Consider the following 19,047-nt stretch of genomic DNA (forward strand, 5'->3'; position numbering starts at 1 on the left):
CCTCACTACATTCCCTCCGACCCCCCTTACCTGTATTGTTTGACCAAAGCGTCTGACTGCTCCATTTCTTACAGGAGAGATTAAATTTGCTAAGGATGTGACCCGAGCTAGAGGTCGAACTCTTTTATTGCTTGGCTCCTATAAAAACAAAAACAGGTTATACTAAATGTGTGTTTAGGTGTAATAATTTCAAACAAGTTTGGACAAAGTTGAGCCCTCTCAAAAACCAATATTTGTACATTATGAAATACAGAAACATGGAACTCTGAAAATGAATGTTGTTCTTCATTGTTAAAACACTAAGAACACTGCTGAGTTGCAGTAATTTATTAAAAAATAAATGGTATAGAAAAGACCAGTTGAATAGCTGAATAGCACTCTGAGACTATAACAAATATTATCATTAAACAGAAGAAAAACTAAAATTAAAACAAAGAAATTAGATTCTAAAATCCTATAGAACTTTTAAGTTTAATATAGAGAGTAACTTTAAAAAAATTATTATTATGAAAAATTTCAAACATACACAAAAGTGGAGAATAGCATAATGGATTCTATGTCCTTATGTCACTCAGCTTCAATAGGTTTTGGTGTAACAATCTGTTTCATCTCTGCCCCAACTGGAATATTTTAAAGCAAATCCCAGACATTATATCATTTCATTCTTAAATACTTTAGTTAGAGAAGTGCTTTTAAAGAACATGTTTGACACTGGAATGGATTAACTTTTAAGGCAGTGAGGTCCCTGTCAGGTGAGGTGTTCAAGCAGAGGCAAGACAATGGTTAAAAGAGCACTCAGGCTCTGGAATCAGACTGACTGGGCCCAAATCCTGGTTCTAGCACTTGCTAGGGAACACCTGGGGTCTCAGTTTCCTCATCTGTAAAATGGGATTAATATTAGAATGTCTCTATAAAGTTGTTAGGAAGATTAAGATATGTTTAAAAGGCTCAGAACAGTGCTGGGAACATATTAAGTTTTAGCTATTACTAACATTCTTTCTTAGGAATATTCCCACTTTACATAAATATTTGTATTTATAAATAATTGGATCCTCTCTCATACATTTAATGTATTAACTTAAAGGAAAAATATATATAAATTTAGAAGAAATAGTTATTACTCTACACATATTGTTTTTAAAATAACAGTACAGCAAACATATCAATCATTCAAGGATCTTGAAACTTCAAAAATTGCATTATTCAAATTTTATTGCTAGGAAAATGGAGGCATACCATTAGGTGACTCATACAGCTATTGAAATAAAGAAGGCTAGATCACAAACCAGGCCTATCCCTTATAATGTCCATGGAGTATAACTGTTGGTTTGTATTTAGTGCCTTTGATAATTGTAGCATACTTGATAAAATAATTTTGCTAAGAATTCAGAAGGACATATAATTAAAAATTATACTAAAATTACCACTTAAAAATAAAAATTATTTTAAAGTGACAGATGAAACATTTTTTCTAAAAATCCTTTGATATGACTAAAGTTATATAAACAAGGGGTGAGGAAATTGAATAAAAATAATCCCCTTAGAATAATTTAAGAATATAGCGACAGAAAGAGTTAAAATTCTCTGGAAAGAAACTTAAATGATTCAAATAGCCAAAGAAGCAACAAGACGCCTTCGTGCCCTAAAGGTCTACATACATGTCAGAAAGGAGCGTGACCCACTAAGCAGACTTCAGATGGCCAAGGAGAATTCAGGCCTTTGAAAGCCTTAAGAGGTGGAGTTGTAGATCAACCCCCCCCTGCCAAAATAATTAACTCCAAAGTCAAACTTTGAATATAAAGCCACTAATGTGAAAATGTTAAGTGAACTGAAAAAGAAACCTTCAAGATATGTAGTTAAATGACACACTGTGTGGTCAAGGACATGTGTGAATGCCTCTACAATATACATCTGTGCAAGACTGAAGTGACACATGCATGGCAGAAGGTCCAGCATAAGGCATTCCTTTCTATTTAGCAAAGACAGCACAAAGAGTCTTCTGTTTGAAGAGAGATATAATTACCTCACAAAGTAAGATATGGTAACGTTAACTAGAAACAAAGCAGTTGTCAGAAAATTCTGTTTCACTTTTTGGAAACAGAGGTTAATTCTGCTTCTTTGTTTAAAGCATAACAAACTTGACTTCCTAGTAAATCACAAAATATTTAATTTCAATTTAAAAGTCTTTGGAAAGGTGCTCTTCCCAGTGAATTTGAAAGGAAAGGTTAGTTTAGCTGGGAGGAAAGGAATTTTTGATTCCTATTTTATTACATAATATCAAATTAATAATAAAAAATTCTTGCCTTTGTAGGATCAGTTACAGTACAACTACTAATTTCCTGGTGACTCAAAATTATGTGTTTAAAATTAAAACTACAGAATTTAGATTTAGATAACAAAATGTAAATATATCTAAAACATCTTTAATGTGGATTTTGTTTATGGAGTCTCTTTAGGGTGGCAGGATACATATGTCCCACAGTCTTTTAGAAACCCATCTATAGCCTCACTTCTTCACAAAGAACATGTTAGTCTTAAGAGTTTATCTAATCTAAGATGTCTTGTTAAGAATGCCTCTAGCTCAGTCAGTACAGCACGAGAGTCTTAAAATGTCTTGGTAAGAGAGTATGGTACTAAATCTGGAAATATGGGTGGTGGGGGGAAAGGGAGGGTGGGAGGACAACTTCGTATTTTTCACACATGCTTTTGGGGATTCAATAAAACTTTGCTGCCTTACTAAAAGGATATATGTGAAGAACGCTTGGCAGACGACACAAACTTTTAGCATATATATTCAAAAGTATAAAAAATTTTAATGAATAAAATCACTTAAATGTGATTGAAATGTAAAGGTGTAATATCGAATATGGTTCATCACTAATTTCAGGATACATACACTATTTGAAAAAAATGTCATACAGAAAACCTTTGTGGAAAAGTGATATAGAGTAGGCATTCATGGGTCACGTATAAGTGTGGGACAAAAATTTGTCTCTTAAAATACAGGTTAGGATTTGGTCCACATGAGCTACGACCAAAAGCAGTTTTTCGTTAGAGGTCTAGATGAACCATTTTAGTTATCTTGGTTTGGCTACTAAGAACCTAAAAATGTACACTGTCAGAAACATAGTTCTAAGACAAAATTTTTCGAGAACTGGTATTACACCCATATCTGTCCCTCCACGCACACAGGACACAGGACACAGGTACAGCGTCTGGAGATGAAGGAAGAGAGGGCTAGGCGTCTACCTATCTTAGATAATGGTTTTGTTGCTGTTGTTGCTTATTTCTGTTTTGGAGGGTTATTAAGAGTGTTATGGTGAATACAAGACACTTAAAGAATGGGTACAGATATTCAAATTATGCACTCTCTTCAAAAGACAACCTGAAAATCTATGGGAATAAACAAATACCAACAAGTTTTACATGCTTGAGGAACTTTCCACTGTAGGCAACCTTTCACCAGGGCTAAAGTTCACTTAGATGGGAAAAAAACCCCAACACCCTCTAACATAAATTTATGTTGTTTATTTACATTACCTTTTAACCAGACTATCTAGTTTAGCTAGGTAATCACATGTATTATTACAGGGAATCTGCCTTGAGACCAAGTTTTTAATCAATCTCTTTGTTTTACTAATCCACTTGCAGTCAAATTTTATGCCTTAAAATATTCTATAAAGAGAAAATTATTAAGATCAATTTAAAGTCTTTCATTGGGATGTACCCTGCACATAAAAGCAACAACATGGAACAACTCTGTTGTAAACTCTGTTTTTTTGGTAAGAAGTTTTTTCCTACTAATGATGTCACGTAAGAGGATATAATTTAGGACGGTCACTTCTATAGTCAACCAAATCAAGACACTTAAAAAAACAAACCAGTACATGTCTAGGTTTATTCGTTTGGGTTACTGGATAAACAATTTTCTCTATCTGGCAAAAACTTTAAGAAGAATAAAAAGAAAAAGTTATTTATAAAAAGGTAGAACTAAGTTATGATCACATAGTATTTCTTCCTTTTCTACTTAGCAACAGAAACAGTCAAATTTAGTTATTTACTTAAGGCTGTGTTGCTACTACTAAAATCCCGACAACATTCCTGGTGTTTTTAATCTTTGGAATAAAGGTATGCCAGAAACACGGCTAACGCTTGATATCAAGCAAAAAAGACTAGTTCTTGATGGTCCCAAAGAGGATCAGTTTCAGTATTTACACTGACGACCACATGTGACTCGCAACTCAAAGGAAGTGCTTATACATTTTGAGAAAACTGAAACATATGAGCAAAACCCAAAACCAAACAAACATAAAATAAAAACCAAAGCCAAACCACACCAAATGAAAGCATACCTCCTAAAGATGGCAGCTATTTTAACTACCAAAAGGTGTATGTATGATACAAAGCTTTACTGAGGTATACAATAAACTGCACATATCTAAAATATATAATTAGATACATTTTGATATATGTATATAGCCACAAAACCATCACCACAATCAAGATAAGTATATAGCTAATTGAATACAGGAACACTATTTCTATCATGTGATAATATAGTATCTATCATAGAGTATATTTTTTGTATTATGCAGTATAAATACAATACCCATATAGTATTAAATTAACTGTCAAAATTAAATAAAATGGCATAAAAATCACTTATTTTGATAAATGTTCATAAAGACTTTTAAAAATCACAATGACTTCAGACAATTAAGGCAAGGAGGATAGAAGTACCTAAATAATGATTCATTGGTTTAAATATTTTTACGTGTTTTTCTTTCTGAAGAAACAAACTTGCAAACAATGGACTTAGATGTGGAAAGAAAGATAAAAATGAGCACTAGGTCAGAGAGTACTTTAGCTGCAACGTGTTCACCAGCATTCACTTACAAGGAAGGGATTCTTATTTTCCTCTTATTCTCTGAGGCAATTCCTAAGACTAGGAAATATAAACGCAAGTTACAAAAAAACAACTGTGTGAAGCATCAGAAACACGACCTATTTAACCAAATTGAGAAGCATATACATTTAAAATCTTTTTCTTTTTGTATAAAAGTTTGTGTACACTCAGGCTATGCTATGTAAAAACCTTATCACAGTTCCTAAACTTATACCATAGTTCCTACACACATTTCAAACTTGCATATAAATCAAAGGCATACATTTTAACATTCAGTAAGATCAAAAGTTGAGTTTAAAATTACACTGTTAATAAATTGTTAAAAATCTGAAAAGTTCCATGGAATTAGAAAACATTCCTTTAGCTTAATTTTCTCTTAAAGTCTTACCTCTTGTTCTCTGAAGGACTGATTATTAACATCTAGGACTCGTATAGTCCTTTTAATAGGTAGAAGACCTCCAATCTCATCATGCGCCACCATGCTTTACCAAGTATCCCTCAAAGTCTTTAGAATTAATCCACATCCGAGTCAGCCCTATAAGGAAGCTCTAAACCAGCACACAAGCTTCTCCTCGGAGCGCTCAGCCACCCTGGGCAGCCATTTGCCCATGCCTCTTCCCTGTGGTGGAGCGGCTTCTACAAGCAGCAGTGAAAAAGCACAGACCTCAAGGCTCTGTGGGAGGGACCAACTGCGGACCCGGCTCTAGTGGGCGGGCACCTAAGGGACACATGACTCCAGTTAACTGACAGCTGGGCACACCTAAGCTTCTCAGTTTTCGCTCTGCAAGAGAAAGCTCTTTATCAAGAGGTTTGGAATTTCTATAGTAAGACAAGAAGGGAAAAGGAAACTGGGTTAAAGTAAGGCTTTTCCTGATTTAAAAGACATTCCCAAAGGGAAACTAATTGCTTATCTAGGTTACCTACTCTAGTACTTAGTTACAGACAGGATACTTTTCCTATAAAGCCCTATTACCTAGAAAGGAACTTAGTATGGACAACGTGACAACTTTAAGTAAAACAGTCGTAATTCAGTGTCAGGTGAGTGTGTATACTAAAGAAAAGCCCAATTATCCAGGGACCTTGCTCTTGTTTCACATCAGTGCAAGAATACTCACAATTGTAAAATCATCTGAGTCTTTACATACTGGTTCCCCTCATTTTTTCTTAAGACTAACAGAGTAAGGACAGGAGGCACACTTCAGGTCACTCTTCCTAAAGTAACCCTCCCAAAGGGCTATGGGTAAAGTATAATTGGGCTACCTCAGATTTTAAAGTTCAGAATTTCTTAGACTTAAATGTAGACATTTTTTCTACATGTTTTAAAAACTTGCTATCTGTGTAATAGATGTTTTATAACAAATACACAAAAGGTGATTTCTGTTCTGAAAGGTCCTTCTCTGTTCTGAATTAAACAATTTTGATGTAGTCCTAATAGGGTCAAAAGACCTACTTAAGAAGTCTTCCATTTTACAGATGAAGAAATGAGGTTCACAGAGGTGAAGTCACCTGCCCAAAGTCATGTACTAGTGACAGTCTCTAAATTTCTAGTCTAAATTCCTTTCTCCTCAATGGAAAAGCACTACTATGTCCTTTCGTTTGGTAGGCCTGCTATGAAGCAGATTTTCTTCTTTAACAGAAAGTATTGTATTCTATTTTGAAAGGTAGGATTTTATCTTAACTGTATACTACTATGAATAATATGATGCTGGTAATTTGCAAAAAAAAGTTTCTATTCTTAGGATTTATTAGGATCAGAGAAATCTACTACATGGAAGGCATTATTCTAGATACTATGGGTGATACAAAAAAACAGGTTTCATATCTGCTGCTAAAGTGCTAATAGACCATTGTGTAAAGGTAGGCCACACAAAGAGATAACTAATACAAGGCAGCTTTTGAAAATTCCAAAATAAGTTGTATAGCTAGTAAATGCTACAGGAGTTTAGGAGGAGAAACCACTTCTGAGATGGGGCTGGGAAAGACGCTAGGGAAGAGGCTGTAAGATGTTATTTCAGTGGTGCCTTGAAGGCCGTGTTATGTTTTCTGTAGGTCTGAGCAAGGAAAAAGTGTGAGCCTTTACGAAAGGAGCATGAGGGAGTAAAGAGTAAACTTGCAGTGTGTAGTCACAGGCTGTGGGTAAAGACAGAGAGGCAGATGGTTTTATTGAGCAGGTAAGAGAGATAATGAATGTTATGTTGTAAGCTGGTGTTTGAGATGATCTGAAAGATGACTGGAAATTTAATGCAAAAATCACAATCAGGTATCAAGAACTTTGCCTAAAGTAAGGACAGTAGGAAAGGAAAAGGACATATTCGAGAGACAAAATATGCAAGAAGTCAAAGATGCCTACGATTTTAAAGCTAGGATGGGTAACTATTAATGCAAATAAAGAAATAAGGAAGAAAAAGCTTTGAAAGAAACTTCTGAGTTTCATTTCAGATATACTGAGTCTGAAGTGGTAGAAGAAAATGCAAATGAAAATACTGAGCTAGTGCTTGGAAATGTTGAACAAGGATTTAGAAGATGCCAGAGGGTAGATTTAGATTGGAGAGTCAGATACACAGAAATCAGAGTTTAAGTTTTGGGAGTGAATGACATGCCTGGGAGAGAAAAAAGAACAGGGCTCCAAGGATCTAACTTAGGAGAAATGCCAAGGAAAAAGAATTTTGCAAAAGGAACAGTCAGAAGGAAAGAAACAAAGCAAGATGCCAAGGGAAGAAAAGGTGTTAAACAGGCAAAAAGGTAAGGAAGGGTAAGAAAAGATTCGTGGATTTAGCGATTACAAGTTTAATGACCTCAAGTGTGCTAATTCAGTGAAATAAAGACAGAAGAGAAATGACAGAGGCTGAAGAGTGAATAGAGCAGAATAAACAGTGGGTACAGATTATTTATAATGACAATCTATAAAAAAACAGTTTACTAAGATTTGTAGCACAGTGTTACTTCTTGCAGGAAGGACCAACACTACCCTTCTGTAAACACCAGTGTGTTTTGTATTCACACTGATGTTAATAATTCATTTTTCTGCTTTGAGATCTTTTAAAAAATAATGGTTGTTGGTTAGTTACATTTCCTCTATCTACCCTTTATTACTCACTCACATCTGGGCAATGTGTGTAGTGTGGTTGGCCTTAAGAGTGGCTAACTATTTGTGGAAGATAGTTCTACAAAGCGTTAAAGGAGAGGCACCTCAGAGACCATGGAATCTAGTTTCCTAATTTTACAGCTAAGAACACTGATCTGCCTAAGCCCTCAGAGATAATAAGAGGCTAGGCTAGAACTCAGCAGTCTGGTTCAGTTACTTTTGTCAGATAAAAAATGGTGCAAGGTCAACAATTTATGGCCACTAGTTTCATAAGGGAATAAAGGACTTATGCCCAGCGAGAGTTAGGAAAGAAGCTGCTAGGGCATTCTCATGGGTCTCTTATCTGACGTCTTTCTCCAAATTATGTTTTTCCATTTAGTTCTGATAGAGTTGTAAAGTCAAGATAATGAGTGGAGGGGAGATCTCTCATTTCTCTCCTTTAGCTGAGGACCCAAGAGGTAAAGGTAGAAGTCTTTATATGTAAAATCAGAAAGTGTACAGGAGCCAAATAAGGTCTAAAGGTGATAGTCACAGCACAAAAATCCTAGCTCACCAACCCTAAAAATCTTAGTTTCATTTTGAATGTTCAGGTTTGTGGTCTAAATATAATTTAGACAACTGTAGATAGCATCTAAAAAGGCAACAATGAAGATGGGGTGTTCAATTAGCACTCTGAGTGATGAGCCTGAGAGACTCTTGAGTCTTAGCAACACTCCATAAAATCAGACAGCTGAAAAGGTCCTTTGAGATCAATAACTCATCCTCGCCAGTTTTCTTAGGAGGAAACTGAAGGACAGCAGTGAAAAGAAAAGAGAAATTTGAGTCCTTATTCTGTGCTAGGAGTTTTATGTATGTAATCTATTTAACTAACTTTAAGAAGTATGTACTATTACCTCCATTTTACAGATGGAGGAAACCAGGACTCAGAACGTTTAAGAAACTTGTCCAAAATTGCATGGTTAATCAATGGCTGGACAGGTTTGAATCTGGGCTGCTCAACTCCTATTACAATATACCTTCCAGGTAAGACAAGACATGTCACACCTTTAGCACATGTTCAGTACATCCTCAGTGCTCAAACAGTGCTAGTTGTCATTCTGTGAGTTGGGAGCAGAGCTAGGTTTAAAAGTCTCCTTAGAGCTTTTAAGATGTTTTAAATTTATAAATTAAAAAACTTAACCGAATTATCTAAAAGTAATAATGTAGCTTTGTAAAAGATATCCAATTTTTGGGGTAAATTATTGGTTTCCAAAGACCAAAGGTGTAGTTATAACCTCTGTTCTTCGGCTTGTATGGAGTCTTCAATGCTTTCTTTCCTAAAACATGAATAAAGTAAAGAGAAAGATAACCTTGCTTCCTTTCTCTATAGAAAAAGGACTGTTAGGCTATTTCCTTTTTTTTCTTTTAATGTGAAATTAGAATTCTGGAATTTAGAAATAAATTAGAGCTGGAGAAAAATTACTTTGGTCTAGATACTATTTGTTTTTATTTACTTTTGTCTGGAACAATAACAAGCAATTGGAAATTAGGCTAGGAAAGCCATATAATGGGTAAAGAGAAAACAAAATTTAAGTTCTCTGCTGCCCTCTACATGGGATATTGTGAAATGCAATCGCTAACCTGCTTTGCTTTTTTCAACTTTGTAAGGACGTTATATAGATGACTACATAAACAACATTTTAACCTGTAGAGAAATATGGATGACAGTAAAATTTGTATCTTCAGCCCTTGTGGAGCGCTGTTTTATATATTAAATTAAACATATATTTAAAAATCATACAAGTGTATGAAAAGATTCCACAGTTCCTAAGAAGTATTTTAAGGACTTTTTCTAAAAAAAGAAAACTATGTTCCACTTTAAAACTCTAGAGTTCAAAATTACAAATAACTTCCATGAATCTCACTAAAATTAGGTTAGTTAAAAACAAAATTTCAAATTTTACTAAAAAAGGAAGCGTTGATTGAAACAGTAACAAAATAGAACTTCTGAGAAACCAGAGTTCTAAAGTATCTAGTAATGAGTTAAAAAGACAACAAAAAAACGGAGTTACAGTTGGACTAGATGAGTATGAAAGAAGTTAGTCATAAAGTTACATGTGGATTTGAGTTTTTAAATATCATTTGGATTAAAACTTGAGTGTCTCAGGGCCAGCCCAGCGAGGTAGTGGTTAAGTTCATGCGCTCTGCGTCAGTGGCCCAGGGTTTGGAGGTTCGGATCCCAGATGCAGACCTAGCACCACTCGTCAAGCTGTGCTGTGGCAGTGTCCCACACGAAAAATAGAGGAAGATTGGCATGGATGTTAGCTTAGGACCAATCTTACACACACACACACATACAAATTTGAGTGTCTCCAAGCTTTAGTAAATTTGGTTTGGGAAAAGATCAATTCAGATCAATTAAACACTACTAGAAAGACAGTAAACAGAATAGCTGACAGGCTAAGAAGTTTGGTATTATCAAAACCATGGTTCTTTTTGCAATGACAATACAAATAGCGAATAAAACAGGGTATTGGTGCTGTTAGTGGTGACTTTCAATCTCAAGTACACAGGATAACAAATAATTTCCAGTATAATGTAGGATTACTTATGCTTATGTAACAGGAAGTTGATTGGGATTTTTCCCGGCAACTCGGCTAAGGCCAAAACCTGAAGACAAACGATACAGTGCCTTGTGCCCAGCCTATTTTCTCAGCCCACTTTTTACTTCAGTCATTGCTGCAGTAGCCAGCTCCAGGACAGCACCTTGCCTCAGGTGCACCGTGTCTCTCTTGCTTTTCACCCTGGGCTTCTTGGATGCTAGAGTGTGGGATTTACATGTAGGTAGTGAGGGAATAATACCCTACAGGGCAATGGCTGACTAATGGAGCACAGGAGCCGGTGGATAAAAGTTCCCTCTTCAGTCCCTTGAGAAGACAATTCAGCAGTGTATTTTACACAGCTCTTCAGAAGGTCCCAGTGAGATCAAGACTCCGTTGCTCACAGTGACCAGCCTAATTACAGACACTTGCATTACTGCCTCCTTCTATTTTGCTTCCCTATTCCTGTTTCCTGGGACCAAACCTCAAAATAGACTACCTGTCAATAAGCTCATGTTTCAGGCTCTGATTTCTGGAGGGAACCTGGGCTAAGACATTGACACTGAGACTGGCCCTGGAGATTAGATACACAGGATGAGATTCTGGGAGTGGGTCACTCATTGGTAAAATGGTGATAAGGACTATAGGTATGTATTGGATAAAGATGGAGCAGTGGCAATGGTGGCAAATGAGCAACATAGGAGGCAATGGTAACTGTAAGGATAGTAGAGTTGGCTGGCTTTTGTTAATTGCCTTAAAAGCCTTGACAAAGCAGCAGGAAACCTTTATAATGTTCTTAGAGTCATTATGACGGGAAGGGCCAAGTGGCAGCCCCTGAAATTTCACCTCCTACACTTGAGCCAAAATAAGAAATAGAAGCAAGATTGTACACCAAGAAAAAATACAGAGATAACCATCAAAGTTACAGCAGGGAGAAGTGGAAGTCTCGACCATATCTCCATTCAAATAATCTGTCTGCTTCCTACCATGAGATGGACTGTGATGGGTAACAGTGGACTATTGTAAACTTAACTCAAGTGGTAGCTTTAAATCTCAGCTGTTGTGCAAGATGTAGAATCTTTACTGGAATAGATCGACACATCCTCTAGCATTTGGTATATGGCTACTGATCTGGCTCTTGTGTTCTTTTCAATTCCCATTAGTAAGGGGGATCAAAAGTAGTTAGCTTTTACATGGAAAGGACAGCAGTCTGTATTTCATGTCCTGAGGCTGTTAACTTTTCTGATCTCTTTCACAGAGAATCCACAAGGACCTCGATATCCACAGAATATTATGCTAGTCCAGTATACTGATGACATTATACTAACAGGACCTGGTGAACGGGAAATGGCAAGATGCTGGACACCCCAGGAAGTCAAATGCGTGCCATGAAAATTCAGGGGCTGCCGTAGTAGAAAAGTTCTAATAGGTCGAACAGTCTGAGGCTTTCTGGGATCTCCCCTCCAAGGTAAAGGACAAGTTGTTGCACCTTGCATCCACTAGCACTAAGGAAGTGGCACGGCACTATGTAGGACTCTTTACCTGTTGAAGGGAGCATATGTTGCACTTGCAAATTCTGCTCTGACTCACTAATGGAATAATCTGAAATGCTCATAGTTTTGAGTGGGATTCAGAGCCAGAGAAGTCTCTGCAGCAGTTTCAGGCTGTGGTGCAAGCTGCGCTGCTGCTCAGGCCATGTGACCCAACATACCTGATCCAGCTTGAGGTATCTATGCACAAGGATGCTGCATGATGTCTCTGGTAAGGCCAGGAAGAGAACTGCAATGAAGATTCCTAGGGTTATGAAGCCAGGCTACATCTTTCATGGCAGGAGACTACTTGCTGTTTGAACAGCAGCTCCTGGTGTGCTAGTGGCCCTAGTAAAGACTGAGGACCTGCTCACAGGACACCATGTGACTAATGCAAGCAGAGCTGCCCAAATGAACAAGGTCAGGTCTATGGAATTATAAGGTTAGGCAGGTATAGTGGCAATCTATTATATGACGGAAATAGTCTATCTGGAATCAGGCCTGAGCAAGACCAAAGGGCATAAGTAAATTACACATGAACAGATGTCCCAGAATGCCACTTACCCAGTATATTACACTGATATTTCCCCTTCAGTTCTTCATTTGGTGATTGAGGTAGACATGGTTCTAGATAACCAATTGATAGAGGAGAAAAACTTGGTCCTAGTTCCTGGGTGGATTAGCTTCATCTGTTGTTATGAGCACTACTATGGACCACTACTGCACTGCAATCATTTAGGGATAATTCTGAAGGACAGTGGTAACGGGAAACACTTCTAATGGGCAGAGCTGTAAGCAGTACACTTGGTTGTCACTTTGTATGGAGGGAGAAAGGGCCTGAAGTACAGATATATATAGGCTTCTGAGATGTGGTGAATGACTTGGCTGACTGGCCAAGGGGCTGGAAGAAGCAAGATTGGAAATGTTGAGACATCAAATTTTGGAAAAGAGGTATATAGATGAACCTATGGAGTGTGCACAAAGTGGGAGGATCTTTGTCTTGTGTTAATGCTTATCAAGAGTACAAAGCTACTGGTGTCTTAGAGTCACTAACTAAACAGAATGATTTATCCTGTGCCTATCAGCACATCTCTCTCCTGGACCATTCCAGTGCTTATGCAATAGGCCCGGGGAAAGAATAGCTATGATGGTAGGTATGGAGGTTATGTTTGGGTCCACCAGCAGGGCTCTCTCTTACCAAGGCTGATCTAGCCATTGCTACTGATGAATACCCAACCTGCCAGCAGTTAAGAAATGATGCTGAAGCCTGGACACATAGACTTGAGTAGACCCGGTGGCTAGGTGATTACCTCAGACCCCCTGCTTCTACAGTGGGCAGTGATTCATCCTTGCTGGAACAGACATCTCACCTGGATGTTGAATTTCCTTCTCTATCTTCAGGGTCTCTGGTAGCACCATCATGTGATGGGCTTGTATAGTGCCTGCTTTACTTGCCTGACATCCCCCACAACCTTGCCTCAGTCTTAGGGACCCATTTTATAACAAAGGAGTTACAACAATGGAAAGATAATCACTTGGTCTACTGGTTCTTCCATACACTCCCTTATCCAGAAGCAGATAGCTTGACGGAATGATAGATTTGTTTATTTAAGGTTTAGCTATTGGACCAGCTCAGGGACAAAATTCTGAAGGGTTGGAGCACTGTCCTTCAGAATGCAATACACATGAAACAGCCTATATATGGTGCTATGTTCTCAACAGCTATAACTCTTGGTACCAGGAATCAAGGGGTGGAAGCAGAATTGGTCCTTCTCATCATGATTCCCAGATGTGGTGTTTCCATTGCTATAACCTGGCTCTGTTGCAAAGAGGCAACTGTAGTTATCACAGCTAAACAAAGATAAAGAAACTAAGAGCTCAGATCCCTCAAGGATGAAGGTGGAGCAAGCATCTTAGATCCCATTGAATTGCTGGCCATTGGTGAGGGAAATCTATTATAGAGGTAGAGGAGTGAGATGTTTATCAATTATGGCTTCATGCAGGAGCAGAGATTGTAGCTTGTTTCCTGTATTAAAATGTTTGCAGAGATTGTGGCTGACCACTACCTGAAAGCCTCTGTGCAGACTGGATTTAATGGAGCATAAGAGCACATGCGAATAGTGCAAGGAGTATACAGTATCAAACATCACTTGTATTCTCCTCCTCACATACCCTCACCTTATCTTTTAATCAGTTGCACTACAAATCACTCATTTTCTGTTCTAGGGCTTCTTTAATGTTTCATGAATGTACAACTTGCAAATACTAGGGAGTATATACGCACCCTATGGGGCAACTCTGAACTCAAAGGGGATGGAAACTGCTCCTCCTTCACCTGTGAGGACATTCTATATGCCTCCTCAGAGGGCCCAACCTGCCAAGTCAACAACACATCCTGGCATTGGTTTTTCCTTCTTCCTTGTTTCATTCTCCTCAGTCCTCTATTTCCTCAAATAAACTACCTGCATGCAAGCCTTGCCTCAGGTTCTACCTTCTGGGGGAAACCTAGGCTAAGGCATCCACATGTTTAATTCAAAGGAGTCTTTAGCAAGTGGCACCAGCTGAGAGTAAGAGAAATCTATTATGGGTGGTAGAGGAGTAAGATAAAGTGTTTTAATTATGGCTTCCCTATAGGATTTACTCATAAGAGCCTGATCAGGGAATGAACCATTCATACCTGCTATAGACATCTCCACTTCATCCCTCCAAGCAAAAGAGGAAAAGGCAGAGAAATAAAGTTGGTGTTTGGCGGCCTGTGGTTTTCATGGAAAGAGGGCCCAGGTGGCACTGACCTCACATGAGTTTCTGATTGTACAAGGAATAGAGAAAAGATTGGGGATATGATCTTGCTGGGATAGTTGTACCAGTGTAGGCAAAGAGTAGGATGTACTGGAAGGGTACATGGTAGGCTACCTGCTAGAGGTCATTCAAAAGACGTAGCTAAATCTTACAAGAGACTACCAATACCTAGGGGAGTTTCAGAGAAATGGATTCCTCATTAGCAGGGTAAGATGGAGTCATCACTCATTCTCATTGATCCTAGAGAGGACAAGTTAGAACAGAAGTTACAGCCAACAATGAAAAGGATTGTAATCTCATCCAATAAGGTAAAGAGACTCTATTCTAGTTTTATTCCTTTCTTCCCAGCTAACATGCTGGAGGAGCCTGGGTCTCAAGGATGTGGGAAGAAGAGGTATGCAAAGAGTAGAATACATATCTTCCCTACAAATTTCTAGAGTCCCAGGCAGATGTAATCTATGTCCCCACTAGAATGTAAGCTCCATGAGGGCAAAGACTTTCTTTTGTTCTCGGTGTCTGGCACATAGCAGGAACTCAGTGATACAGGATTGAATGAATGAATGAATGAATGAAGACCAAATGTACTAAGGAGTGGAGAAGAAGAGCGATAAATCAAGTTTGACATTAAAATTTTATCATTAAATACAGAAATCAGAGGCTTAGAATGGTTATATAATTTACACAAAGCTACGCAATGAGTAACACACAACTGACAAATCCAAAAGTTAGAGTTCGTAACCCTGAAGCAATCTTTACTGGCCCTAGCATAAGTTCATTTGATTTATGGCTTATTTTATATTAGTTAACAGAAAAAACAGAAGGAAATGTTAAAAGGAACATAATTAGTATCCCCAGAATGGTAATAGAGGATAATATGTTAATGAAAATAAAGACTACTGTAGTAATACAGAACAAAGACCTACAGATCCTGGGGAAAAAACTGTCAAAATAAAAATATCAATGGTTAGGCTAAATAGCAGAACAGACACTTATGAGAAATTGGCAAGCTAGAAGATGAAGTTGAGGAATTCTCTCAGAAAACAGCACAGGAGACTAAAGAGATAGAAAGAATAAAAGAGAGTTAATAAACACATCAAATAATTCCAGATGTTCCAACATCTTCCTAATAGGAGTTCTAGAAGCAAAGACTAGAGACTAAGAGGGTAAAAATAATCTAAAAAACAAGAAAATTTCACAAGGCTAAAATAAATACGAATCTTTAGCTTAAGAAGGTCCAAAGAACATGAAACAGGATGAACAAAAAATCTAACAAAAAACCTCAAACTATGAAAAATATTAGATAAATGATCTCACAAAGAGACAAGACAAACAAAATCTACAACATATATAGTAGACCTATTATTTAAAGAACTCTACTTTTTTCCTGTGTTTAAAAAATTGGGGTGAAATATAGAACATAAAAGTTGCCATTTTAACAGTGCAGTACAGTAAGGTTCAGAGACATTAAGTACATTCACATTGCTGTGCAACCATCACCACCATCCATCTCTAGAACTTCTGTCATCTTTCCAAACTGAAACTTTGTACCCATCAAACAGTAACTCCCTAGTGCCCCTCTCCACAGCACCTGGTAACCATTCTTCTACCTTTCATCTCTATGAATTTGACTATTCTAGGTACCTCATATAAGCAACATCATACATTTATCCTTCTGTGTCCGGCTTATTTCACTTGGCATGTTTGCAAGGTTCATCCACGTTGTAGCATGTATCAGAATTTCTTTCCTTTTTAAGGCTGAATAATATTCCATTGTGTGTATATACCACATCTTGTTTATCATCAGGAAGTTTCTTTCTATTCCTAGGTTTCTTGGGTGGTTTTATTTTTTTAATCATGAAAGGGTGTTGGATTTTGTCTAATGCTTTTTCTGTGTCAATTGAGATGATCATATGGTTTTCCCCCCTTATTTCTGTTAATATGGTGTTATTAAATTGACTGATTTTCATTTGTTGAACCATCCTTACATTCCAGGAATAAACCTCACTTAGTCATAGTGTATGATCCTATTAATATGCTGCTGAATCCATTTTGCTAGTATTTTCTTGAGGATTTTTGCATCAATATTCATAAGGGATACTGGTCTATAGCTTTCTTTTCTTGTTGTATCTTTGTCTGGCTTTGGTATCAGGGTAATGTTGGCCTCACAGAATGAGTTAGGAAGTGTTCCCTCCTCTTCAACTTTCTGGAAGAATTTGAGAAGAATTTGTGTTAATTCTTCTTTAAATGTTTGGTAGAATTCACCAGTGAAGCCATCTGGTCCAAGGTTTTTCTTTGTTGGGAGGTTTTTGATTACTTATTCAATCCCTTTGCTATAGCTATTCAGATTCTCTCCACGATTCAGTCTTGGTAGATTGTGTGCTTCTAGAAAGTTGTCCATTTTATCTAGGTTATCCAATCTGTTAGTGTATGACAGTTCACAGTATTCTCATAATCCTTTTTACTTCTGTAAATTAGTAGTAATGTCTCCACTTTTATTTCTGATTTTAGTAATTTGAGTCTTCTCTTTTTTTTTTTTAGTCAATTTACCTAAAGGCTTGTCAATTTTGTTGATCTTTTCAAAGAACCACATTTTGATTTATGTCTACTCTAATCTAATCTCTATGATTGCCTTACTTCTGCTAGTTTTTGAGTTTAATTTGCTTGTCTTTTTCTAGTTCTTTAAAGTGTGAAATTAGGTTGCTGATTTCAGACCTTTCTTCCTTTTTTAATGTAAGCATTTAAAGTTACAAATTTTCCTCTTAGCACTGCTTTTGCCACATCCTATTAGTTTTGGGTATGTTGCATTTTCATTTTCATTTGTCTCAAGGTATTTTCTAATTTCCCTTGTGATTTCTTCTTTGACGCACTGGTTGTTTAATAGTGTGTTTTTTAATTCCTACATACTTGTGAATTTTCCAGTTTTCCTTCTGTTAGCGATTTCTAGTTTCATTTCAATGTGATCAAAAAAATAATCTGTATTTGTTGGTATTGTATAATTTCAATCTTTTCAAATTTATTAAGCTTTGTTTTGTGGCCTAATGTATGGTCTATCCTGAAGAATGTTCTATGTGCACTTGAGAAAAATGTATACTCTGCTGTTGTTGGGTAGAGTGCTCTATGTATGTCTGTTAGGTTCAGTTGGTTTATAATGTTCAAGTCCTCTGTTTCCTTAATTTTATGTTTGGTTGTCTATCACAACAATTGGCAAAATTTTAAAAGATTAATAAAATCCAAGGTTGACAAGAGAGTAGGGATACATTTATTATCATAAACTGATGGAGAAGTATAAATTTATCAAACTTTTTGTAAGGCAAATTAACAATATTATCAAAACTGAAACTTTCAACCCAGCAATTCCACTTCCAGCTATCTATATTAGAGATATAAAAATGGTCCCTCCTGGGGGAAGGCCCCGTGGCCGAGTGGTTGGGTTCGCGCACTCCGCTGCGGGCGGCCCAGTGTTTCGTTGGTTCGAGTCCTGGGCTTTGGGGAGAAAAAGGAAAAAATAAAATCTTTAAAAAAAAAAAAAAAAGGTAGACTGAAGCATTATTTTTAACACTGAGAAAAAGGGAAAATAGACTAAAGAGCCATTCTTAAAGGACTGGTTGGTTAGATAATGGTACTTTAATATTATGGAATACTATATGGCAACCAAAAACAATGAGGTAGCTCTATATGTATTGATAAGATATAAACAGAAAAAAGCAAGCTATAGCACAAATATAGTATGATCATATATAGGTCATCATTATGCACAGTGTACGAATGTATGTAAATAAACAGAAATGGACCTGGAACATATCAAATAATAACTCGTTACTTCAGAGGATGGAAGCAGTAAAAGGGCACTTAAAAAATTTAATTTTGTACAAAGACAATAATTTGTGTATTACTTTTACAATTAAGCTGACATAAGTATTTAAATGCAATAGCAGTCTAGGAGTGATTAAGCTTAAGGACAAACAGCTCTGGATACTTCAATGGCTTCTCAGAGCACTATCAGGAATAATTCTTTTACATTTAACTTTTATACTTTTGGTAAGAAGAACTATTTTCTTATACCTATCTTTGGTTTCTCTTAACTTTCATCACCTGTACCAGTAGTTGGTTTTATTTCCTGGACCTCTGTCACAGAGAAACAATGTTTTA

The 19,047-nt window shown here is 36.9% G+C and overlaps 1 protein-coding gene across 2 annotated transcripts in view; it reads right to left on the reverse strand.

Moving 5' to 3' along the window:
- Positions 1-19,047, reverse strand: part of NET1 (neuroepithelial cell transforming 1) — a 61,903-nt gene that overhangs the window by 7,138 nt on the left and 35,718 nt on the right. Inside the window, exons 1-2 of one of the 2 annotated variants that reach the window (XM_008516872.2) lie at positions 5,295-5,689; positions 31-138 (exon numbers count right to left, since the gene is read on the reverse strand). In XM_008516872.2, the coding sequence (XP_008515094.1) occupies positions 31-138; positions 5,295-5,387 (201 nt within the window). In that variant the 5' untranslated portion in view covers positions 5,388-5,689. Of the gene's footprint in view, positions 1-30; positions 139-5,294; positions 5,690-19,047 lie in introns of those variants that run through there. The other variant, XM_070601948.1, reaches the window with a different exon arrangement.

This window comes from Equus przewalskii, chromosome 30, assembly GCF_037783145.1.
Source record: "Equus przewalskii isolate Varuska chromosome 30, EquPr2, whole genome shotgun sequence".
Classification (NCBI taxonomy): Eukaryota; Metazoa; Chordata; class Mammalia; order Perissodactyla; family Equidae; genus Equus; species Equus przewalskii.